The sequence below is a fragment of the Protopterus annectens genome, chromosome 4.part0, assembly GCF_019279795.1.
Source record: "Protopterus annectens isolate FY-2018-M chromosome 4.part0, PAN1.0, whole genome shotgun sequence".
NCBI lineage: Eukaryota > Metazoa > Chordata > Ceratodontiformes > Protopteridae > Protopterus > Protopterus annectens.
Genome location: NC_056733.1, coordinates 1,314,475,375 through 1,314,502,579, shown reverse-complemented (window position 1 = coordinate 1,314,502,579; position 27,205 = coordinate 1,314,475,375). Strand labels below are relative to the sequence as shown.

At 40.4% G+C, this 27,205-nt stretch overlaps 1 protein-coding gene across 1 annotated transcript in view; it reads left to right on the top strand.

The window, feature by feature from the left end:
- PDLIM4 (PDZ and LIM domain 4) overlaps positions 1 to 27,205 on the top strand; it is a 1,207,050-nt gene that overhangs the window by 404,281 nt on the left and 775,564 nt on the right. Inside the window, exon 2 of the mRNA XM_044069192.1 lies at positions 20,526 to 20,677. Within this exon, the coding sequence (XP_043925127.1) occupies positions 20,526 to 20,677 (152 nt within the window). The remainder of the gene's footprint in view (positions 1 to 20,525; positions 20,678 to 27,205) is intronic.

Here is a 27,205-nt window from a genome sequence, read left to right as displayed (position 1 = left end):
CAGTGGAGGTCCTGTGGTCTGGCTGAAATCCATGTTATATATATTGGTGATTAGCTTATTTGCTATGAGATAGTGTAGAGATTGTTGATGTATATAGCTTTCAAGGATTTTAGAGAGGGGAAACAGGATGGCTATTGGATGGATTGGAACTCTGTAATTTCAGTGGAATTAACTCCTTTATGTAAGAGGATAATATGCTCTATTTTCCACAAGTTAGGGACACAGGGTTCTGTTATTGATCTATTAATAAGAATGCTGATTGGGTATGCTATTGCATCTGCAGCTAGATTTAGGTATTCCAGGGGAAGTCTGTTGGCTGAGGAGGAACAAAGTTTTAGTTTATGAAAAAGATTTTTTATGAGAGTTATTGAAACAGTTTGAATGATAGAGTGGGTGGAGTTGTCTGTACGTGTATTGGAGAGGTTGCAGTTAGGTGAGTTTTGTGAAGGAAATGTGCTATGGTCTAAGGAAGGGAAAGTTAGCTTTGTGGAAGGTGGTGTAATAGGTGAGTTTGAGGTTAAGTTGGCTTTGCATTCTATGAAGTATGTATTGAAATATGTAGCTGTTTGAAGAGGGGGAATGTCTGGGTATGGGATGGAATCCTTTTTTGTATCTCATCTGATGAGAGAGGGTATGGAGAACCAGAATTTTTTAGGGTTGTTTTTATGGTTTTAGGATTGTTTATATGGCTATCTTGTAGGTGAGTATGATAAGACCTTTTTCTATTAACTATTTTCTTGACTTGGTTTCATAACTGTCTGAGTAGTTTCCAGATGTTCTATGTGTTTCACTTTTGCAGTCAATACATTTGGGTTATCTGCCTACAGTTAGCCCTCAGCCGGCCTGAATACCAGAGTCTTGGATTCATGCGTCGGATGCTGTCTCTCTTCTTCCATGACATCAGGTCGTCAGAGGTATAAAACATGCAGCTGATGCCATTACATCAGTCTTTCTTGCTGCGTGGGGCCCGAAGCAGAAGCAGTTCACAAGTGCCAGTCGGCCGACTCCCGAAATTTTTATTTTCGCGTTTCAGAACCAAAGTCTTCAAAAAAGCTAAGTACCCTGTTTGGGATCCTTTTTCTTGTTCTTAACCGATGTCAGTAAAAGTTAACAGTTGTCTTACCTGTGGATAGCAAATACCTCATAAAGATTTTAATTCGTACTGCATTCCTTGCATTCATCGTCGTTCTATTTTTGCAGAAAATTATTTTGGTACTCAGTATAACTATCCAGAAATGGCTTCGGTAAGCCATCCGACTACCGATGTTCCGAAAAAACGTAAGGATAAAGACAAAGACAGACGGCTTAGGTCTAAAACTGCCGACGACACTTCCGTTAAGCTAGTCGCCAGTTCGCCTGTACTCAGTGAGGCACATTCACAGCCCCTGTTACCCACTACTTCAGATTCGCAGGCCCCTACTGAGACCCATTCAGAGTCCGGTATGCAGCGAGATGCTTCTTCGACTATGGAACCTGCGGATGTCTCTACCGTCGACGGGTCAGGAGCCGCTGTGCAGGCACTGGCTTCTGAGGGTGTATTCAGGCCTACAGACTTGCATTTTAAACCAACGCCATCTTCTTCATCCAGGCCTAAAACTTGACCCACGCCTAGAAAACAACATCCAAACTGCATGGTCAGGCCCATATGCCTAAAAAACAAATGCTTAGAATGGCTGAAGACCTTATTACTTTAATTAGGGGAAGCCAGCCTTCTCCCTCTAAGAGACCTAGAACTGATTTTCCTTCTGATTCTTCTGATCAGGATTCTGATATTTCTGTTTCTTCTGATTACCAGGATTTGCCCTTATCTACCTATGAGGATTCTGATGCAGAGGATTCCATTCCCTCTGCTTCCCCTCCAGAAGATTTTTCCTTTGGTGAAACCTTGCACACTCTTAGGGAGCATTTCCACTGGGAAAGCCAGGATTATTCTGACTCCAAAAAGAGGCGTAGGGAATTCTTACTCCTTCCTCAACACAGGCCTTTAGCTGTCCCTCCTGTTCTGAACATTGTAGATGACACTTTCTTGGAGTCTAGCCTGTCCCCAGGCACTTTACCTCCAGCTCCCAGAAAACATGACAGGTATTACAGAGTACCTGACTCTCACAAGTTCCTCTTCAAGAATCATACTGTGGATCCAGAGACCATTTCCCAAGGTCCAAAGGGCATTAAGGCTACTGCTGCCAAAAATCCTACCCCTTCTGATAGAGATTCTAGAGCCTTGGACAGATGGGGTAAAAAGGTATACACTTCTGCTACTTTGGCCATTAGGGCTTTAAATTGCCAGTTTCATATGTTAAAGTACCAGCAGCATATTATGGGACTAAAACAAAAAATTATGTTGATTTCTGACTGTGCTGAACACAAAGAATTACAGGATTTAATTAATTCTGCTAAACAAGTTGGTAAACATACTTTGCAATGTGGTTTTGATTCTTTAGAAGCATCTTGCAGGGCTGCTGTCACTGGGTCTGTACTTAGAAGGCATGCTTGGCTTAAGGAACAAAACTTGCCAGATCATGTTAAAGCTAAATTATTGGATACTCCCTTAAACCAAGGCTGCCTGTTTGGCAATAAAGCAGAAGTCCTCAAAAAGATGGAGGAAAAAGCTAAATCTATGCAAACTGTTAAAGATTTCCTGCAAGTACAGCCTCCCAGATTTAGTAGGCATTGGCCTTCAAAGAACTGGTCCTTTCCAGTCTCTTCCAGTCCTTCTCAGTCCAAACCCAGGTACAGCAGACCACCTAGGTTACAGTCTCAGGCTACGCACAGGCCTAAGCAGTGGGGGGCTCCCACTTCCAAAGCAATAAGTAGTAAGACACCCCCCTACGGAAAAATGTCAAAATGACTTAACCTTAACCCTTCCAAGCCCTGCTCAACTGCCTGCTTCCTTAGGAGGAAAGCTCACCCTGCATGCAAAAAACTGGGAACTCATAATCCAGGACAAATGGGTTTTAAATATAGTTTTCCAAGGATACAGATTCCACTTCCACACCGTACCAACCCCAAACGGTTGGCTAGACCTACCCCCAAATCAGTGGGCATAGGCTCAACAGCAGGTTCTCTCTCTTCAAAGTATCAGGGCTATTCAACCTGTCCCAGCAGAAGAAAGGGGACAAGGTTTTTATTCAAGACTTTTCCTGGTACCCAGAAAAGACAGCTCCTGGCATCCTATCCTGGACTTCTCTATTCTAAACACCTTTTTGGTAATCCCAAAATTCAAAATGCTGACACTTCAGAAGGTGCTTCCTATGCTAGGCAAAGATGCCTGGTTGGCAACCTTAGACTTAAGGAAGCTTACCTGCACATTCTAATAGGGGAATCTTGCAGAAAATACCTATGCTTCAGGGCAGGTTCCATGCACTATCAGTTCTCTGCACTTCCCTTTGGCTTATCTATTGTGCCCAGTGTATTCACAAAGTGTCTAGCTCCAGCCATTGTATTTTGCAGGCAGAGAAATATTCAGATATGCCCATACCTGGACAATTGTCTGATTCAGGCAGAAAGCCAGGACTTGCTATTAAAACATCTGGCATTTGTAAAGAAGCTTCTAACCTCACTGGGGTATATCATAAATGAAAAGAAATCTCACCTAGTACCCTGCCAACAAATTGTATTCCTGGGAGCAAGCTTGAACACAACTTCCCAGATGGCTCTCCTCACTCCAGAGAAACAAGTTTCTTTGACAACCTATTTCAAACTACTGGCCACAAAGACCCAGCTAACTGCAAGGAAAATTCTGCAAGCCCTGGGGTTCATGGCCTCTTGCGTTCTTTTAATTCCATATGCAAGACTGCATATGAGGAAACTACAATGGTATCTAAAAAGTCTATGGCGCCAACATTCTCAGGACCTGGAATCAATGATTCCTATCATTCCTTGTATAAAGACAGAGTTCCTTTGGTGGGCAGAGGCCTGCTACCACAACAAGGGGCTCCCTTTCACTCTACCCACTGCCACCCAGACCCTAAGAACAGATGCATCAGACTATGTATGGGGAGCTCACTTGGCAGGGCAGTGCATTCAGGGCAAATGGAACCCGAGTCAGATGCACCTGCATATCAACTGAAAAGAAATGTTAGCTGTACATAATTCCCTGACAGCCTTCAAAGACCAGATCCATCCAGGACAATTATTGGTAAAGACAGACAACACCACAGTTATGTGGTACATAAACAAGCAGGGGGGGACCCACTCGTACCCTCTCTGCAGACTAGCTATGTCTCTGTGGAATACAGCCTTGAGCTACCAAGTGCACCTACAAGCTCAGTTCCTGACAGGCAAGCTAAATTCACTGGCAGACAACCTAAGCAGATGTCTCATGGACCCACACGAATGGAAACTGGAACCAAAAATATTCAACCTCTTGAGGAACAAATGGGAGACTCCAGAGATAGACCTGTTTGCCTTCCCTCAAAACTACCAATTGGACAAATTCTGCACAAGGACTCCCCACAGTCAAGCTTGGAAAGTGGATGCCCTGTCCTTTACCTGGGAAAGCCTCTCAGTTTATGCCTTTTCCCCCCTCTGCCTCTGCTCTCGAAGGTTCTACTAAAGATCAAACAGGACAAGCCAAAGACAATACTGATTGCACCAGACTGGCCTCGCCAGCATTGGTACCCCCTTTTGCACAGTATGTCACTGCTGGAACCGTGACACCTGCCTCAGACTCCTTCCCTGCTGTCCCAGCAGGTGGGCCAAATTCTGCACCCTCCACTTCAAACCCTGAATCTTGCAGCCTGGCTAATTCCTTGAGCTCCCCAATAGCGTCCCTCAGTAAGCAGGTGCTAGATGTCATCCTGGAAGCAAGGAAGCATAGTACTAGAAAATCTTATGCTGAAAAGTGGAAAAGATACTGTTCCTGGAGCCAGACTTAGGGGATGGGCACAGCAATGCCCAGCTTACCTCATATTCTTCAATACTTAACAGAAATGCTTCACAAGGGTCTATCCTTCTCTTCAATTAAAATTCATGCTTCTGCCATTTCAGCACATTATAATACTGAACCACCCCTCTTCTCTCACCCCCTGCTAAAGCAATTCCTCAGAGGGGCCAAAAATGTAAGATCCCCCCCCCTCCCCAGGCGAGCCCCTACTCCAGCCTGGGACCTTACCTTTGTATTGGAAAAGCTCACTGTCCCTCCTTTTGAGCCAGCTGCAACTGCAGAGTTGAAATTCCTTTCTTGGAAAACAGCCTTCCTTCTAGCCATCACTTCAGCAAGAAGAGTGCCTGAATTACAGGCCCTCATGGCAGTAGAGCCCTTCATTATCTTCCATGCAGACAGGGTTTCCCTCAGGATCAATCCTTCATTTATGCCCAAGGTGGTGTCTAGTGTGGCCCTAAATCAGTCCATTCATTTGCCTACCTTTTTCCCGAATCCACAAAACAAAGGGGAGCAAATACTGCACTCTTTGGACGTGCACAGACAACTTAGATTTTATTTGGACAGAACTAAGCCTCTCAGAAAATCTGAACAGCTGCTAGTTGGCTTTGCTGCAGGTGCAGAGGGGAAGGCCATTTCAAAGCAAACCATTTCTAAATGAATAGCCCGTTGCATTCATTTCTGCTATACACACCATGGAAAACCTACCCCACAAGGGATAAGATCACATTCCACCAGGGCTGCATCTACCTCTACAGCCTTCCTCAGAAGAGTCCCTACCAGGGACATCCTAGACGCTGCTACCTGGAGTTCTGTACATACCTTCACTAAGCATTACCACATGCCTATTTTTTTCTAAATCCAGAGTTGGTTTTGCCACTGCAGTCTTGCAGGGCTTATTAGCTGGTCCTAATAATCTCTGACTTCCTCCTACCTTCCTTAGCTTTGGGAATCAACCCAAATGTAATGACTGCAACATTGAAACATGAAGAACATAGTACAGTTGTGTACACTTACCATAAATGTAGCTGTTCAAGTGTATTCACTGTTGCAGTCCTGGTTACCCACCCTCCAGCCCCCTGTTTTTTCTCTTACTATACCTCTACTTTCCTTTACTATGCTTAAAAGCCTTTTTAGTGTATTTGCTTTTGTTTGGAGTTATATTCTTTGTGTTTTAAATTATATACATATGTTGTTGTTGTGGTGTCTTTCGGCTTTTCCCTGTTAGGGGTTGCCACAGCGGAACTCCGGTCCGCTAATGATTGGCAGCTGATTTTTACATGCCGAGTTGCCAGCCCTGACGCACAACCTTAAATGAAGGTACGCCCATTCAAGCATGTCTCCATGCAGAAGACGCTCTAGCTGAGAATCGAACCGGACAGCATCTCCCTCCCTCCAGCCCCCTGACTTCTCTTGGCTCTACCTTTCTTTGTTGTTTGGTGTATTTAAGCTTTTTGATGTATTTGTTTTTGATGGAGGTGTAACTTAACATATAATTGCTTCCCATTATGTGGGCACCTGACATCTGGGGCAAGAAAAACTGATGTAATGGCGTCAGCTGCATGTTTTATACCCCTGATGACCTGACGTCATGGAAGAAGAGACAGCATCCGATGCAGGAATCCAAGACTCTGGTATTCAGGCCGGCTGAGGGCTGACTGCACGCAGATAACCCAAATGTAATGACTGCAACAGTGAATACACTTGAACATCTAAATTTCTGGTAAGTGTACACAACCGTACTTTTTTATGATTTTTATTCTTTTGCCAGTTAATCTATGCATTGTCTCTCTGTCTTTTATAAGGAGTTTGCAATGGTTGATGAGCTATGTGGTAGGCTGTTTTTAATTCTTTTTGTACACTGTGAGTCTAAGGTGTTAAGAATATTTACAAATGCTGCAATGAAGTATTCAACTGCATCATTTAAGGGGAGTCTTATTAGGCTGGACCAGTTAAGTGGTTTCAGAGCTTCAATGAAAGACTCCTTGGAGAAACTGGAGAGATTACGGGTAGTTTTGAGCTTTTGTTCCTTTGTTAGATGTGTTATACTCCTGTGAATATAAGCTGGCAGGTGGTCTGAGCAGGTAAAATTAGATGAGCTGGTAACCAGAATGCAGTCCCAGATAGATTGTTGGAAGTAATTTTTTCATATCTTGTTGGTGTATTACTAAGTTAAGTGAATCCAAACAGCTCGATGCTGTTGATTTCTGAATTTAAGGATAAAGACTGCCAGTCAATGTTTATATCACCCAGTAGGCTAATTTCATTTGTGATTGTATGTTTTCAAGTATTGGAATGTTCTGTCCTGGGGGGATATATATCGCACATCAATGCATATGCTCTTGGCTGCATTAAGTTTTATGAATGAGATTAGGATTTCTGCTTTTCCAAAATTTGGGATTGTGCCTGTATAGGGAGATACTATGAGCATATGTGGGAAGATTATAGCTATTCCACTTGTTTTTGTACGTGTTCTATAGAGGCCAATGGTATTATAACCAGTGGGTAGTATTTCAACATCTTTTATTTCAGGCTTTAGCATTATCTCTCTTGTGGCAAAGATATCTGGGTTGTGTTGAGTCATCCAGGCATGAAAATCTATGATTTTGTTGCATATGCTTGTAATGTTTAGAGTGACTATTATTAAACCTTTAGGATCTATTCTTTGGTGTTTGATTGGGACCTGGGTTAGGGTGGATGTCACCACACTGATGTATGGTGGAGAACGATGGTTAGTTTATTATGGCATTTTAGCAGAGATGGGTAGACGTATTAACACTGGGAATTACATTTTTCAGTATTTTGGGGTTACAACAGTGGAATGGAGTTATGAGAAATAAGCCTGAAGAGATTTTTGAGTAGCGAGCAGAAAGATGGTTGATAAGTGAGGATGAAGCAAAGGTTGAGGTGTGCTTATTTATTATTAATACTGGTGGGAATGTTAGGAAACAGAGGAGGAGGAGGATGAATAAGGTGATACAGGAGGGAAACAGCGTGGTTAGTTCGTAAAAATCTTGCAGTATGCTGAGGTGAGGTAATGAGCAGTGATAATAGGGTAGAGAGTAGGTAGGTTTTGATGGGAGGGAGCAGAGTGAGATTTGGGAGGGACTTTAGAACAGAAGTGGATGGGAGATGGTATAAAGGCAACAGTTTTTAACTGGATAGTACAGTTAGTACAAGATAGGAGGATGGGTAGAGGAGGTGGAGTAAGTGAGGTAGGTGTAGTAGGGGTATGTGGAAATTGGGAGTAGGGTAGGGGAGACATGAGGGCTGAATGGAGCAGGTTGGACCATGGTGGAGTCAGTACCAGAAAAATAATCTGTAAAACTGCAGCAAAAATCAAGATCTGAAGAAGCATGTTAATATGGAAATGCTCGTCTCTTGTTATTTTTATTAAAGTTTATGCCGACAGCTGTGGTACACTGTTTTTTATTTCCGTACTTAAAACTGCAGCAAGGCAGGAGTTAAAACAAGTCCTGTTAATTTTAAAGACAGTAACCCAAGCTGTTGCTGTTAATATGCACCTAAGTTAACTGCAACAGGCAGTTTTTCAGTGTCTTGGCTTTAAATGAGGCTGTAGTGAAGAAACAACTGAGATGAGGGGGCGGCCAATCAGGTACTTCAGTGGAATGCAGTCACTCCCCCAACAGGGTCTTTGAACTCCAAGTACTTGACATGAGTGACAGCATTTAGTGTTATTGTTGTGGGCTTTTATTACCTTTCCAGGGAAGTTTTACACTGCTAGAGTAAAATATGCCTAAGTGTTAATTTTGCTTCATCTTCAGCAGCATAAGGCCTATCGGTGTTGGTGGGGTAGGGGTGTGGGTCTCCCTCCAGCAGATTCATCACTACAGTACAGAAAACACTGATGCAGAGTTGAGGGAAAATAATTAAATTTAGCTTGATTCTTGGAAACTGTCTTACATAGATTTTAATTGATGGTATTTCTTCTTTTGTACTTTTGCAGCTAGAGGTGAAAATCAGCTGCAGACGTTCCACTGGTAGTGAGATTATATCCCCAGATTGAGCCTGAAATGGTCCAGTCAGTTCCATGCTCCACCCAAGTCATAATAGCTGACTAACTAAATAAATACATTTGCAAGAACGGTGCTTGAGTTGAGCATCATTTGCCCTTCATTGCCTTGTACTCAGATCTCAATGCACAAGATTTAGAGATGTAAAGTGACTTATAGTTGTATCATGACTCTCGACATCTTAACCAATAAAGAAAACAAGAAGATAAAAAAATGACTTGTCCATGACATCCACATTGTAAGCAGTGCTTGTTTTTGACAGAAAACCCTCTGTGCTTCTGTTCTTACAGAACATTAAGCATGCCGTGATACACACCAGAAAACCTACAGACAAAAGAAGGGATGTATGAACTATATGCCCCTTTGGCCCACCTTCCCTTACCCAAATCTTTTACATTATTGTTGCAGTTTCATACATAGAATTGCAATTCCTATGACCACTGTCGTTACTAACCCCTAAATTTCTTATATTTTTCTGGATCATCATTAATGAGTATAATGGGAAGCAAGGTACCCAGTCCCAGAGTACCAGCTGCATATAAACTGAGATATTTATTTTCAATAAGGCAGAAAAAAATGCATGCAAGCTGATTTAAACAGAAGCTGCAAAGAATGTCATATGTTTCTAGTATGGTAGCATGGTAGATGTATCATCAAAGTAATAGCACAGCTTTTGGCAGTCTCTACAGAGGCAGACATTTATACTTGTTCATTTTTTTATTACCCAGCTCAATGAAATTAGAGTTCTTTTGCTCAGAAATACAACATTGCAAATGAGTTTTGTTTATGGTGTTGAACTGAGTTGTTGTGTCTTTCGGCTTTTCTCGGTTAGGGGTCTCCACAGCGGAACTCCAGTCCGCTAATGATTGGTAGTTGATTTTTACATGCAGAGTTACCAGCCCTGCCACACAACCTTCAACGAAGGTATGCCCATTCACGCATTTCTCCACGCAGAAGACGCTCTAGCTGAGAATCGAACCGGACAGCGTCTTACTGTGAGGCGACAATGCTACCGCAGCACCACCACCGCGATAAATATAACTGCATATTTACTATGGCCAGGATTCAATAAAAGCTTGACACAAATGCCCAATGCAGATGCTTGGTTAAAACCACACATTAGAGCACTGTACAATTCAGAAAAGCCATGGTTCTGTATGTTAGGTTTGTTAAGCCATCATGTACCTTAATTAGGTCACAAATGCAGCAGATATACAGGTAATGATGGATGGTGATGTTTGAAATTCAAATAAGTTACAGGACTGCAAGCATGCATGATGTAGCTAAGTCTGAAAAAAGTCCTAATCTAGCTACAGTCTCAGTGTGTCAGCCATCAAGACATGGCCTGGAAACAACAACAGCACTGCCTAGGACAATTGCTAAATGCACAAATTAACCAGAGTTTTGTGCATGTCAGGCAATTTCACTGTACAACTACCCTTGGAACAACCCACAACCCATGGATGTAAAAAATTTGCTGCCCCGGTTAGTAACTCCAGGACAAAGTCTTTAAATTAAAATATATACCAATCATGTAAGTCCTGCATTCATGCCCGGCAAGGCAGAACTATTTAAGAATCACCCCGGATGTAAAACTGGAGCCTGTAGAACAGCTAGAATAGCACACCCTACCAGAACACCCACAGTTATACCCAAAATACTATGTAGGTACACACCCTGCCAGAACAACCACAATAATACCCCCAAATGGTGTGTAGGCACACAGCCTGCCAGTACATCCCAGACATACACCAAATAGTGTATAGACACAGCTGTTGCAGTGTCATAGACTAGACAACCCTGTAAGATATTTCCCATCACAATATATATCAGTCTTCTAGCTAGGTGATATACTGTGGCACCATCGACAGATATTGGTTCATTTATATAAGTTAAATATGCCTATATACCATCCTGGCTCTGTTTCCTTCCCTCTCTCTCTCTCTCACCACCTGTTTGTCTTGCTTGTGAAGACACCTGAGCTGACATGTTGTAAGTAAAGGAAAATTGTACTGACTATTAAAATGTGATAACCTTCAGTAGAGAATGTTTTATTACAGAATGTGATAACATTCAGTAGAGAATGTTTTATTATAGAATGTGATAACATTCAGTAGAGAATGTTTTATATTGGAATGTAATAATATTCAGTAGAGAATATTTTATTATAGAATGTTAGTAGAGATTGTTTTATTGTATAATGTGATAACGTCCAGTAGAGAATGTTTTATTATAGAATGTGATAACATTGAGTAGCGAATGTTTTATTGTAGAATGTTAGTAAAGAATGTTTTATTATAGAATGTGATAACATTCAGTAGGGAATGTATTATTATAGAATGTTAATAGAGAATGTTTTATTATAGAATGTGATAATGTTCAGTAGAGAATGTTTGATTATGTGGACTGTCAGGCAGTAGCAGAGCAGTAATGATGATGCTGCTGGCCACCTACAGCTAACATGCACACATATCACACTCAGTTCATATCTATGATACCTGTGCTTTGAGTCTGTTGTGTGTTATCCATCAACACATTTTTTTTTAATTATTGATTTATTCATTTATTTCTGTTTGTTGACTGGGTGGGTGGGCTGGTCAACTTGATCCTTTTCAGCCATAACCAAGCTTATTGAGCAGATACATACAGAAACAGAAGGTGAGATACAACAAACCAGTGAATGCAGGACATCCTAAGTTGAATAAGGCAGTACCGTCATTGCATAACAGTTGCATTAAAGGATATGACAGTTATGCTAAAGCAATTTTCAGTAAAGTTATGTTGTGTACTATATATATATATATATATATATATATATATATATATATATGCTTCTACTTCAGTAGATCGAACATTTACAAGTTCGAACCACATGTGGCCGAGACCATATGTTCGAACCCATAAATGTTCGTATACTGAAGTAGAAGCACAAAAAACAACAAAGTTACTTAAATATACCAACTCTGAGATCGCACTACATTGCGGAAATGGAAACTCTTCCCTTTCCTGTCTGTACAGAGATCTCCATTCAGTCTGATCGAACTTTTACAAGTTCGAACATATGGTCTCGGACATATGTGGTTCGAACTTGTAAACGTTCGATCGACTGAAGGGGACCCATATATATATATATATATATATATATATATATATATATATATATATATATATATATATAGATATAGATATAGATATACATACACACACAAAGAGTTTTAGTATAATGCATGATTATAGTCATAATTATTTGAATTATTAATCAGTGCCCCTAAAGCATTTACAAATGCTTTGACTTCTAAGGTGCTTTTGTAGTGATTTTTAAATTTATTTATAGTGGACAGTTTTCTGATTTTTTGGGGGAAAGTTGTTCAGGTTGAAGGTTCTAAGAGTGAGAAGGCTGTTTCACATACTGTCTTTTGAAATCCTGGCTGGATAAGAATGATTCCATCGTCAATACTCTCTCTTAGCTGGTAAGAATTTTCCTCGAATGGTAATTTGGATCTAAGAGAAGGGCGATACCTTAGTCTCAGTATTTTGAAAATTACATACCTGAGGAGGAAAGTGAGCCTATCCACTATGAAAGAGACAGTTAACACCTTTTTGTGAGGCAAAATGTTGTGTTTGTGATTATTTATACAAAGCACATGTGAAGCTCATACTTTGTACAGCTTGTAGTTTATAGATGTTAATAGATGAATGAAATGTTAATATGTTCAGGCAGTATTTGTGTTTTGGGGGTAGTACGTTCTTAGCAATAGCTAATCTAGCTCTGGGGATTAGCAAGGAGAGATTTCATAGCAGAGTTTTATTTGTGATAGTACTTTATTTGGGATATTGTTTGTATGGGTTGTAAATGTAAGTGAGGGATCAAGTGTGATGCCTAAATATTTATATTCAGTAATGAAAGGGATAATGTTATAAAGCATTTCTCTAAATAGGGTGGATTTTAGGTTTGCTTTTTTATGTGGGGGGGTAACTTTACTTGTTTTATTTTGGTTGGCAATAAGTTTATTAGCTGAACATTGGCACAATTTTGAAATAAAAAAAGATATTTATAACTCTCTCAACACACTGTCCACGCCTTACTACATTTTCTCCCTCTCCTCAGTGTTTATTACTATTTAAAAATAAGTATATATATATATATATATATATATATATATATATATATATATATATATATATATATATATAGGAAATCTTATTTGTTCTTAACTATTAATTAATATGTATACAGTACTAATTTTATTTTTCTCACAGTAATCTTCACTGAAATGCTTGTGTGTTTTTCATTTTGAACCTGTATCTACTAGAAAACTGTATTGAATACTACTTTGTATAGCCTAACTAGATGATGTGTATGCTGCATCTTACTGTATGTATACCATTGTACAATCTAATTATTGTGTTTTGCTTATATTTCTGTGGAGCTTTTCACCCGGGCCTCCGCTGAAAATGGGTTTCTGGCCCAGTCGGACTTTCCCGGTAAACAAATGTGAATAAATAAAAAAATAACTTCTTTGAAATTGTAGTTGTAAATCAGTGATGTATTTCTTTCACTCCAGAAGTAGAATGTCAGCATAAAGAATTGGATTAAGTGAAGACAGTTCAGTAGGTAAGTCTTTAATAAAGAGGGAAAAGAGTAGTGAGCCTAGTGGGCCTAGTATGGAGCCCTGGGGAACACCTACATCTAGGTAGCCTGTGGCTGAGTATTGTTTACTGAAAAAACCTTGGAAGGACCTGTTTGATAGTTAACTACTAATCCAATTAATAGTGCTGCCACCAAAGTTAAATCCTCTACGCTTGTCAAGGAGAATTGTAAGCAAGACTGACATGCAGGTAAGGGCAACCACTGATTCAAAGGCATGCATTGTATCCACAAATACTCCAGCAGTGTAGTAACTATCATTTAGATTGCACAGTATTTTGTTAGTAGTTGAGAGGGGCACTGTGGTAGTACTAAGGGCATTATGGAAACTATTGTTTATCGGGGTAATCTGCAATGGCTGATGTGATAAAATAATTGCTTATATAGAAGTTTTTCAAACAGTGGAGAGCAGTCAGAGATGGGGTGGTAGTTTTTATAGTCCTTAGGAGTTACTACCTTATGAAAGGGAATTATGACTGAGTGTTTGAAGTCTGTGAGAACAATTCCCATGGTGGCAGAAAAGTTAAAGATTTGTTTGAGAGGTTTGGCAATATGATTTCCATTAGGATTTTAAAGAGTATTTTGGTGTCCTTGACAGCTATTGTATTAAAATACAAGGTGGTAGCACACTCTGCTAGCTTGTATAATTATGATGCACTGGTATTGCCTAGCAGCTGTGTCCTGTGATAACTGTTTGTAATGTTTTTGATGGATGAAGAGAAGAACGCTTTATAGCCTTCTGTGAAGTTTAAGTTAGAAGTGTTATGGGTAGTGAGGTTGGTTGGGAATTTGTGATTGTAAAAGTGAAATTTTTGATTTCTTTCCAGAAACAATGTGGGTTTGCGTGCTGAGATTAACTGTTTAGGCCTCATGAATTCTATTTTAGTGGAGTTGATAGCTGTTCTAGATGACTTTCTAAGACTAAGATATTAGTCATGGAATATGTCATCTGAGGGGTTCTGGGGTTTTGTTCATATTTTCCAAGCATTATATGTGTCATTATATCAAACTAAGTAGGGCAGTAGTTATTGAGGGACATCTTGTTTCTTTAAGCTTATGCTATGTGCTGTAGTGAAGAGCTGGTTTTGACTGTTAGCCAGAGTAGTGGAGAAATAGGCTAGGGCAGAGGTTGGGTTGGATATTTTAAAAAAGACCGTCCAATTAACAGACACAAGTATGGAACATTTTGGTATGATTAAACTGTTTCAGAATAGGAGATGTCTGCTTTAGAACCACACGATGTTCTTCATGTTTCACTGTTGCAGTCATTACATTTGGGTAATCTGCTGGCAGGTTGCCCTCAGTCGACCTGAATAATAAAGTCTTGGGTCCTGCGTCAGTTGCTGTCTCCTCTTCCATGACGTCAGGTCATCAGGGGTATAAAACATGCAGCCGATGCCATTTTATTCAGTCTTTCTTGCCGCGCGGTGCCCGAAGCAGAAGCAGTTCACAAGTGCCGGTCGTCCGACTCCTGAAATTTTCATATTCGAGTTTCAGAAGCGAAGTCTTCAAATGAAAGATAAGTACCCCATTGGGGAAACTGTTTGTTGCTCCTTACCAATGTCAGTAAAAGTTAATAATTGCATTACTTGTGGGAAGCAAATACCTCATAAGGATTTTCATTTATATTCTATTCCTTGCCTAGGCCCAGATCATAATGTGCCTTGATGTTGGTTTTGTGCTAGATTTAACCAATGCACTATTAAGCGTCGGTATAGTTTTGCTTCTAAATATTTTGGATCAAGATTTAATTATCCTGAAATGTCATTGGTTAGTATTCCGACTACCGGAGTTCACAAAAAACGCAAAGAAAAAGACAGAGACAGACCGTTGAGGTCCAAAACCGATGATGAAGCTTCTCCTAAGCCAGTCGCCGGTTCTCTGGTACTCAGTGAGGTGCTTTCGCAGCCCCTGATACCCACTACTTTTGAGTCGCAAGCCTCTACCGAGACCCATGCGGAGTCCGGTATGCCGCGAGATTCTCAGAGTATTGAACCCGTGGATGTCTCTCCCTCGGATGGGTCCAGAGCCGCTGAGGCACCGGCTTCTGAAGATGTTTTCAGGTTTCATCATTTCTATGTAAAACTGATGCCAGCTTCAAAAACAAGGTCAAATGCATCTTCTATGTAAAAAAAAAAAAATGACGCATGAGCCACGTGCTCAGGCCCCTATGCCTAAAAAACAGATGATCAAAATGTCTGAGGCCTAGGCAAGGCACTGATTATGAATCTTCAGATCAGGTTTCCATTTCTTCTGATTCCTCTTCTGATCAGGAATTTTCCATTCCACCCTATGAGGATTCTGATGCAGAGGAATCCATCCCATCTGCTTCTCCTCCTGAGGATTACTCTTTTGGAGAAAATTTGCATACTTTAAGGGAACATTTTCACTGGGAGAGTCAGGACTTCTCTGAATCAAAAAAGAGGCTTAGGGATTTCCTTCTTCTTCCTCAGCACAGGCCTTTGGCTATACCTCCTGTATTAGACATTGTTGATGATATATTTTCGGAATCAAGCATGGCTCCTGATTCTCTACCTCCGGCTCCTAGTAAGCCAGACAGATATTACAGGGTTCCTGACTCACACAAATTTGTATTCAAAAATCCTGCTGCTGACTCTGAGACTTTTTCACAGGGTCCCAAGGGTGTTAAGGCCTCTACAGCCAAAAATCCTACCCCCTCTGATAGAGATTCCAGGGCGCTGGATAGATGGGGAAAGAAGGTGTGTACGCCTGCTACCTTGGCAATCAGAGCCTTAAACTGCCAATTTCATATGCTTAAATATCAACAGCATGTTATGGGCCTACTGAAACAGAAAATTATGTTGATTTCTAATTGTGTGAAAAATAAAGAATTACAGGAATTATTGCATTCAGCAGAACAGGTGGGAAAGCATACTTTGCAATGTGGTTTTGATTCCTTGGAGGCCACTTGCAGGGCTGCAGTTACTGGATCTGTGATTAGAAGGCATGCCTGGCTCAAGCTTCAAAATCTGCCTGATCATGTTAAAGCTAAATTGTTGGATGCCCCCTTGCAGCATGACACTCTGTTTGGTAATAAGGCAGAAGAGGTTTTAAAGAAAATGGAAGGCAAAGTTAAATCTATGCAAACTGTAAAAGATTTCTTGCAAGTGCAGACACCCAGGTTCTGTAGGCACTGGCCTACTAAAAATTGGTCCTTTCCGATGTCCAACAGAGCCATTCAGGGCAAATCCAGACACTCAAAAGGCTCCAGATACCAATCACAGGGTTCTTACAGGTCAAAGCAATGGGGTGCCTCCACCTCTAAATCTGGAGGAAACAAAGGACAACAATACAGTAAGCAGTCTCAATGACTTTCCTCTACCATCACCAAGCACATAGTATCCCAGGGGTACAGATTTCATTTCCATACTTTGCCAAGTCCAAATGGATGACCAGATCTGCCACAAAAGCAGTGGGCAGAGGCACAGAAACAAGTTATGTCCCTCATGGATATGAGGGCTATTCAACCAGTACCAGAAAAGGAAAAAGGACAAGGTTTTTATTCAAGACTCTTCCTGGTACCCAGAAAAGACAATTCTTGGCATCCAGTACTGGATTTATCGATTTTGAACACGTTCCCAGACATTCCAAAATTCAGAATGCTGACTTTACAACAGCTACTGCCTATGCTGGGCAGAAATGCTTGGTTAGTGACTCTAGACTTAAAAGAGGCATACCTGCATATTCCAATAAGGGATTCATGCAGAAGATACCTCCGCTTCAAGGCAGGTGTTTTGCATTACCAATTCTCTGCACTGCCCTTTGGCTTATCTACTGCATCCAGGGTCTTTACAAAGTGCCTGGCACCAGTAATCACATTCTGCAGACAAAGAGGTATACAAATTTATCCTTATCTGGATGACTGTCTCATTCAAGCAGAGGAGAAGGATACTTTTCTTCAACATCTGGCATTTGTAAAAAGGCTTCTAACATGCCTGGGGTACACAATAAACGAAAAGAAATCCAAACTGGTACTCTCTCAAATAATTACATTCCTGGGTGCAAGCTTGAATACAACTGCCCAGATGGCTTACCTTACGCCAGACAAACAAAGGCAACTGACAATATACTGCAAACAAATGGCAACAAAAACCCACTTATCTGCAAGGCAAATTCTGCAGGCTTTGGGGTTCATGGCATCCTGCATTCTACTAATTCCATATGCAAGACTGCATATGAAGCAACTTCAATGGTACCTAAAAGGTTTATGGAGCCAAAATTGTCACAGTCTGGAAACAATGATACCTCTCATTCCCTGCCTAGAACAGGAGTTCCTTTGGTGGGCAGAGACATGTCACCAAAACAAGGGACTGTCTTTCACTCTACCCCCTGCCACCCAAACCCTAACTACAGATGCATCAGACTATGCTTGGGGGGCCCACCTGGCGGGGACATGCATTCAGGGCATATAAAGCCCAAAACAAATGCATCTGCATATCAACCAGAAAGAGATGCTAGCTGTACAGAATGCTCTGACAGCCTTCAAGGACTTACTTCATCCAGGACAACTACTGATAAAGATGGACAACACCATGGTTATGTGGTACATAAACAAGCAGGGGGGTACACATTCCTACCCCCTTTGCAGACTAGCTATGACATTGTGGGACACAGCTTTGACTTACCAAATACATCTTCAAGCTCAATTCCTGCTAGGAAAGCAAAATACTCTGGTAGACGACCTAAGCAGAAATCTTATGGACCCACAGGAATGGAAACTGGATCCACAAATCTTCAGCATGTTAACACGGAAATGTGGGAGCCCAGACATAGATCTATTCACCTCTCCTCAAAATTATCAGCTGGACAAATTCTGCACAAGAATTCATCACAAAAAAGCATGGAAAGTGGACACCCTATCAGTCTATGCCTTTCCCCCTTTGCCTCTTCTCTCCAAGGTCTTAGTAAAAGTCAGACAGGAAAAACCAAAAATGATCCTAGTTGCTCCGGACTGGCCTCGCCATCACTGGTACCCACTTCTAAGGAACATGTCTCAACTCCCCCTTTGGTACTTGCCTCAAATACCTCATCTACTGTCTCAGCAGAACAACCAAATTCTGCACACTCAGCTCCAAACTCTGAACCTTGCAGCATGGCTGATCATTTAATTATTCAAACAACACCTCTCAGTAAATCTGTGATGGATGTCATTTTGGAATCCAAAAGGCCTAGTACTAGAAAATCTTATGCTGATAAATGGAAGAAATTCTGTGCTTGGAACCAAGCACAAGGAACAGACACAGCAAAGTCCAATATCCCTCAGATTTTACAATACTTGACTGAGATGCTTGACAAGGGCCTATCTTTTTCTTCAATAAAAATCCATGCCTCTGCCATCTCGGCTCATTACAACACAGAGCCTCCCCTCTTTTCTCATCCTCTGCTTAAACAGAATCTTAGAGGGGCCAAAATTTTAAAGCCTCCCAGAAGATCTCCAACTCCTGCATGGGACCTCAATTTCATGCTGGAAAAACTCACCCTGCTTCCTTTTGAACCAGCAGCTACTGCAGATATAAAATTTTTATCCTGGAAAACAGCTTTTCTCTTGGTAGTCACTTCAGCCAGAAGGGTTTCAGAACTACAGGCTCTCATGGCAGTGGAGCCTTTTATTATATTTTACCCGGACAGGGTGTCCCTCAGGACCAATCCTTCTTTTATGCCTAAGGTGGTATCCAGTGTGGCTCTTAACCAGACCATTCATTTGCCAACATTTTACACAAATCCACAGAACAAGGGGGAGCGGACTCTGCATTCATTAGATGTACACAGACAACTAAGATTCTACTTAAACAGGACCAAATCTCTAAGAAAATCTGAGCAACTACTGGTAGCATTTGCTGCAGGGTCAGAGGGGAAGGCTGTATCAAATATTTCTAAGTGGATAAGCCACTGCATTCGTTTCTGCTATTTGGACCATGGTAAACCTGTGCCCAAGGGGATCAGATCACATTCCACCAGGGCTGCCTCTACTTCAGCAGCTTTTCTCAGAGGAGTTCCAGCCAAAGACATTCTAGAAGCTGCTACTTGGAGCTCTGTTCATACCTTCACAAAGCATTATCATTTGCCTCTCTTTTCCAAATCCAGGGCAGGCTTTGCCACTGCAGTCCTGCAGGGCCTTATAGCCGCTCCTAATGCTGTTTAGCTCCATCCTCCCATCCATAGCTTTGGGATTCTACCCAAATGTAATGACTGCAACAGTGAAACACCAAGAACATAGTACAGTTGTGTACACTTACTATAAATGTAGATGTTCGAGTGTATTCACTGTTGCATTCCGGGTTACCCACCCACCATCCCCCTTTCTATACCTTTTCTTTCCTTCACTATACTCAAAAGCCTTTGTGGTGTATTTGCTTTTAGTTGAAGGTAAGGTTTATGTTTCTAACAGTGTATATATATATATATATATATATATATATATATATATATATATATATATATATATATATATATTTACTGTTTATTTTTATATATATTTTTACTCCCCATTTGGGGGGCACGTGACATCTGGGGCAAGAAAAACTGAATAAAATGGTGTCGGCTGCATGTTTTATACCCCTGACGACCTGACGTCACAGAAGAGGAAACAGCAACCAATGCAGGACCCAAGACTTTGTTATTCAGGCTGACTGAGGGTAACCTGCCAGCAGATTACCCAAATGTAATAACTGCAACAGTGAATACGCTCAAACATCTACATTTATGGTAAGTGTACACAACTGTACTTTCCCGTACCACTGTTTCAGTGGTTGTTCATTTTGATTCTAAAGTCAGAATTTTATAATTAGAAAGGGATACATTGTTTTATGTCTTTAAAGTATTCTGATATTTATGGCTAATATTAAGAATGTTGAACATTTGCACTGTAATTTATTTGTTTTTGTTCTTAATAATGCTTGAAATGTATACAATTAAAATGCTTTTACTTTCTTTTGTGTAGGTTAATGATGGGAGTAAGGCGGCTGTGGCATGCCTGTACCCTGGTGATGTTATTCTTTCTATCAATGGGGAAAATACGGAGAACATGGCACATATGGAAGCACAAAACAAGATCAAAGCAAGCACGGACCAGCTCTCACTCTCTATCCGAAGGTCAGTGTTTGGCAAGAAAAACAAATTAATCCAACGCTGATTGTGTGACCACAATAAATCACAATCATTGACTGCTAGTTTTTCATACTTAATGAAGTCATGCTTTTGAAAGTATAAGACGTTATTTATCTGTAGCTTTGCAAGCAAAGATAAAGACTTCCATAGAAACTCTCTCTCTGAAGAGCAGCATGTTAAAGCTGGCTTTATTACCATGATTGTATTATTTCATTTAATGCAGAGAGGAAACAAAATATTAAAATAACCAGTAATAAAAAAGCAGCAATACCGTTACAGCTAATGTTATATTAATCTGAAATTGTATGATTTATTTTTAGCATTCTGTAAAAGAAAATACAGAAAGGGATATGCCTGTCTGTGTATTACATCAGAGGATAGGGGGAGTGAACAGTGACCAGTGAATAAAACTATGTAAGACATTTTACAGAAATAAAGGAGAGCTGGCTAAGGTTCCCCATCAAACAAGCATTCTACACATCTTGAAATAAGGATGAGACTAAAGTCAAAGGAAACAAATGGATTTAGGGTTTGCTATGTTGTAATAAGCATTGTCATAAATTAACCAGTGCAACTTGTAGGCTATATCAGTAGGGTAATGATATGATGGTAGAAAGCAGTACTTCCTGTATTTTAATGCTTTGTGAATCCTCATTTGTAGTTCTTTATTCACTTTCAATGATTTGCTTCAGGAAACAATTTTCTGGCAGTAGTGCTAAATAAAGTAATGTCTTTCGGCTTTTCCTGGTTAGGGGTCACCACAGTGGAACTCCGGTACACTGATGATTGGCAGTGGATTTTTATGGTGCCAAGTTGCCAGCCCAATGCCCAACGTTCAAGGAAGGCACACCCATTCACGCACGCACCTACTTGCATGTTTTTAAATGTCACTCGACCATGGGGAGGACATGCAGACTCCACACAGAAGGTGCTCCAGCCGAGAATTGAATAGGAGAACCTCTTGCTGTGAGGCGACAACGCTAACCGATGCACTACCATGGCCTGCTATGTAGTTAAACTGATTTGGAGGCAGTAGGGATGAGGGTCTCATCCCATTACTGAAGTAGCCACCAACAGTTTGATGGGAGATTCATGCTAAGAGAGAGAGAGGCCTTTCAGTTACTTTAAAGTTATTGTAAAACAGAATTGTGAGTGGCAACTTTATGTAAAGTGACCACAATATGGAAAAGGGAAAGATGGTGTGGGTGTGGAAAGTGTTAGTGTTATAGCAGGGGATCATAACAGTTTGCCTTCCAAATAGATGGGTACAGGTATAGTTACTGAATGCTGGCAGGCACTGCATTTAGTAAAAGTCAGTGGAAGAAGGTATAATAAAAGTGGTGAATGTAATACTGTTACATAATAACAATGAGAAACCAGGACACCTGCCTGGCTACAGAGCCTACGTCTGAGGAATCGTGCTGCATAATGTTATTGCTGAGTCTGCAACAGGCTTGGAAAACATGAAGTATTTTTTTTCTTCTTAGATGAAGCAGTGTTTACAAAAAGGTACCAAGAGTTGCAAGGTAAATGTTCATGCAGTGGTTTGTTGGGTATAAGACTAATGTTATAAAGTAATACGCACTGTTTACACTGGTCGGTCGTTAATTACAAAATCCTTTACAACATCCTCTTGCCATTTTAAAGTCAAGTTGTAGAACTGTGACATTGAATTTTCCGAGGTGTTGCTTTGTCTTTCACATCACATGAGGTCTGGAACACATTTTGTCTTCACACAGATGACATGCAGTGTAACCTTTCCACATGAAGCTCAACTTTTTTCTTTCTTGCAGTCTTCTTCCTGGTTCAGATATTCATCTGCTCCACTACAGTGCACCAATGTAAATAATCAGATACTTAAATCATATCATAAACCATGCCAAATGAGTATTCATTAACAAAGAAACAAAATAACTTCTCTTCATTTCGGCAAACTCTCACTCATACAAAGTTGTACAGTTGAGAATTAGGCGAACGTAGAAGCAGTAGCTAATTTTCATTCATGGAAGGTCATTTTTCATGTTTGCTGTTTCCTTGGAGTTTCCAATTATGTTTCTGCTGCTATTTGTAAGAAGTACATTAAACAATCATTGGGGATTTCTCTATCACTTTGTAATGCAACAGGATACATGTAGCATCAATTTACTATGGGTAAAACATTCATACTTTGAAGGTAATACAGTTGTTTGAGGTTATTATTTAGTGTGCAGCAGAAGAAGATGGTGTATTGAAAGACCCCCCCAAAATAATTACATTTATATTAATCAAAAAGAAGATACCCTGCTAACGTCACAGCCACATATCTTACATTTGTTTTAAATTCAGTTCTTAACATCATTATGTCATGTTTTTCAGTCCTGGCATGTTGCAATTAAGAGCATTATTTACAGAAGATGCATAGAAACACGTACAATCAGTGACACTCATAGCCCTTAGGTGCTGTAGTGCACTGGGCGGAAGTAGTAGTAGAGAGTATGACATCTTGTTCTGGTACATGACACATTTACTGAAGCATAGATGCTCGATGCATTATTCACTGCTGCAGTAATGGCATCTGAGTTTGTTACCTGTGTAGAGTGTAACAGCTGGACCAGCTTTTAGAGATCAGCCTTCCCCACTTCTAGCTTTGACCAACCCCCTCTGAATTGAATATCAGGATGTCAGTAGTATAAGAGGGGTTTCAGTCAGTGACATTTTAAGAGCTTTTTCCCAGAGTTCTGAGTAAACTGGCATGGTCAGTTTGGCATGTTAGCCAGATTCTAGACATCCAGATAATTAAACCTTTGGGGAAATCTTTCTGTTTTTGCCTTACTAGTACTTTCAGTTGCCAGGTAGTGAAACTGAAAATGTCACTAACTGCTTTGAGTTTGGAGAAACAAATCCTGCACAAGTATTTCCATACTTATAGTTTGTTCTGTCTAGCTCTACAGCATAGTGTGGGCAGTTGTCGACATTACACTCAATTCGACCTTATGACAGTCCATCATCACAAAAAAATATCCAGGGTTATCTATTTATTTATTTATTTAACATTTGTTTACTGGGAAAGTCCGACTTGGTACGAGCCAATTTTCAGCAGAGGCCTGGGGAGAAATGCTCCAGATGCATGTCTTTGTACTTGGGAGGAAACCGGAGCACCCGGAGAAAACCCACACGAATGCAGGGAGGACATGCAGACTCTGCACAGAAGGAACTCTAACCATGAATCAATCCAGAGAACCTCTTGCTGTGAGGTGACAGTGCTAACTACTACAACACTGTGCTGTCCATCTAGCTCAGAGGAAGCAGCGTACTTGGTCCCATTGCACTATGGCTTGAGCCAAGAATTCCATTAGCCATTCTGAAAACAAAAACTTTTGGAGAAGCATCATAGGCAGAAATGAAGGGAAGACAATTATAAGTTTTCAAGAGTCCAAGGGTTTTCCTACATCTAGTGACACCAAGATTTGAAAGGCATGTTCCCAGCTCCTGTACTGAAGCTTGGTTGTCTTCAGAGGTTTCTGGCTAAATCTCCTTGGAAGCTGCCATACTTCTAGCTACTGAAATGTTCTTATGAGCCAAATCTCCAGTGATGTCAAATGGTCTTGAGACCTGTCTGATAGTCTCTGAAACATTTAAAGTCTTTTTTTTTTTTTTTGCTGGGACAAGAGCCCCGGTATACCCCATGTAAGGGGCTCCACCCCCTCCCTGCTAAATTATATATACCAACAGGTTTAGGGAGCTGAAGAGGAGTTTTAGGGATATGTAGTGAGTAGGAATGATGCATTTAAGGAGCCAGAAGGAGGCTTCAAGGTTAGAGGTTGGGAGGAAGGATTCAGGTTAGGGTTACGGACCAGGTGAAAGTGCACCTGACATTTAGAGGAAGAGTCAACAAATGTGTTGTGAGGTACTAGCAAGCAAGCACTTGTAGCCAAATCGGGGAACCCTAACCAGAAGAAGCTGTGGAAAACCAAGAACACAATTCTGGATATATGAGGCAGTTTGACCAGATTGGCAATGTCTGAGATCTGTAAGGAATTTGTTGCATTTCATTAAAAGATGTAAATCTGGTCTAATCCAGAACTGGAACACAAGCAAAAAGAGTTGTTTTTATTTTTGTTTAATGCGAACTTTATTGTTATTTATTTATTTTGCACTGTAAATCAACTTTACTTATTCACAGATATTGGCTCCAGTGTATTACCTATACTATACCTTATAGTGATATAAGGCTTTCATCCATTACCCCAAGTCTTAAGATGGCTACCCCATGTTTTAATGGTTTAAATAATGTATTGATTCATTAGTTATATGGTAGCCTCTAGATACATTTGATGGAAGCACCATTGATATATTTCTGCGTAAATATTTTGATTGAACGTTTGTGTTTCAATACAGGTGCAAAAGTTATATATATTAAGGTCTATATCAGACGGAATTTGGAACTTGCCCTTTTAAATGTGGAATGACTACTGTTTTAACTAGGTAGTTAATCGTTGATCAATTACTTAATTATTGCGGCTTTTTGTATATAATCTGTAATGGCTTTATGTGATTTGTAACCTGATGAAGCGCACCTGTGTGTGCGTGAAAGCGCTCGTTTAATAAATCTGCTTTATACTTTTCATGGTGGTTCGTGGCAGTCTCTTCATCTTCAGCTTCGTTTTTTGTAGTGGTAGGAGCCTTTGAATGATCGGCATTTGTTTTCTGCTATTAGTATTATTATTATTGTGCATTGCCGATCGTTACATGATGGAAATGCCGAACATCGAGTTGGACTACAATCCAACAGGTACAATGGGAACCGATAGTTGGAATAGTCTGCTTTACCAAAAGGAGAACCCGCTGTTGCATCTGGATATTAAAGGTGATGTTGCCATTAATACAGCTAGTGGCGTTGAAAACTTGCGTGACTTTTTTAGCCGGTTGAGAAACTTGGAGAATGATTTATACCACTTGTACAGACTTATTTGGCAAAAGAGACACTTACAGGCTTGTCTCCACTTTAAGGTTATCCCCCGCGGCATGAGGGTTCTGTGCATGCCGAGTTACGGGGATAGCCATCCCGAACTACTACGGAAGTGGCAACAGCTTAATATTGAGTTTGGCAATAAATATCTACATCTATTACTAGATTACTTTGCACCTATTGAGGCTGAACTTATAACTAAGGTGGAAGAACAATATATGTCTCTTACAACGAACTATCCAGCTGATTTTTGCATGTCTAAGGTGCATAACATGAATAAGCAACTAGCTCTCTACAGTAACAAATTAGAGCAAATCAAGCTTAAGAAACTAAGACGCGACTACCAGGACTTCCAGCTAGGTCGCATCTTTGTTTGGCCAAGAACTAATCAACAAGAAGGAATCCGACCCTCTAATACACCTGAAAGTACACAGGCGATGCATGATGAATTTGCTACCACGGCTGAAGAAATTTTGGCAGCTCAACCAATGGCTGACAGTCAGATCAGTGACATTATCCGTGAATCCGGTCAGTCTAACATCTCTTTACCCTGTAATCAACAGGGTCTAACCACTGACTTGGGTGCAAAACCAAAGACTAGTAACTCTAACAACTCGTTTATGGTACCTGTACCTTTAAACTTCCCCCTTCCTTACAAGAACGCAACACGCACGCGCTCAGTAAGTCGGGGGAGAATGAAAAGAAAAATGTCAGCGGAAACGCCGGAACGGAGAAGGAGAGCGAGGAACTGAGAAATTTGTTCTTTAATTTGACATCAAGAACTTTTTCTTCAGATGAACAGTTTATTCTGAATAAAGGCTTGTCGTTTATCCCCTCCAGGGGAAGCATATTGTCTGACACGCTCATAGGCTTGCGCCTGTTTATAAGGAAATTGTCATTGAAGGTATTCTTTAAAAATAGTTCATCTCTAAATAATGAGTTTGATTATAAAACTATACTGTATAAGAGGAAAAGTTGTTTTATGCCTCCAATACCACAAACTGCTGAATGTTTCTTACGTGCTTGCGAGAATGAGTTTTATTCATATTATGAACAGAAAAAACATAAAGGTACATTTGTTAATTTGAATTAAGCACAAAGATGTTCTTTGGATAACCTTTGCCACGATATGAGCCTAGTTTTCAAACCAGCTGATAAGGGAGGGGGGATTGTTGCGATGGACACCTCCTTCTATAAAGAGCTTATGTATAATATGCTCAACAATGACAAGGCATACAAGCTTATAGATAGAAGCAAGATAATATCAACTATTAATTATGTGCATGACACTGTTTATGATCTACTTATGACTAGATCTATAGATAAAACACTGTATGATTTTCTAATGATTGAGTCACCCCTAATTCCTGTGATTAAGGGATTACCCAAGCTCCATAAAAATGAAGATCCACCCCCTCTAAGACCCATAGTGTCAGGTGAACGCTGGGTCACTGAAAATGCTTCATTATACATACAATCTAAATTGGGAGATATGGTCAAAGATGTCCCTACTATTCTAAAGAATTCTTACGAACTCCTTGATGACTTGAAATCAGACTTAGTTA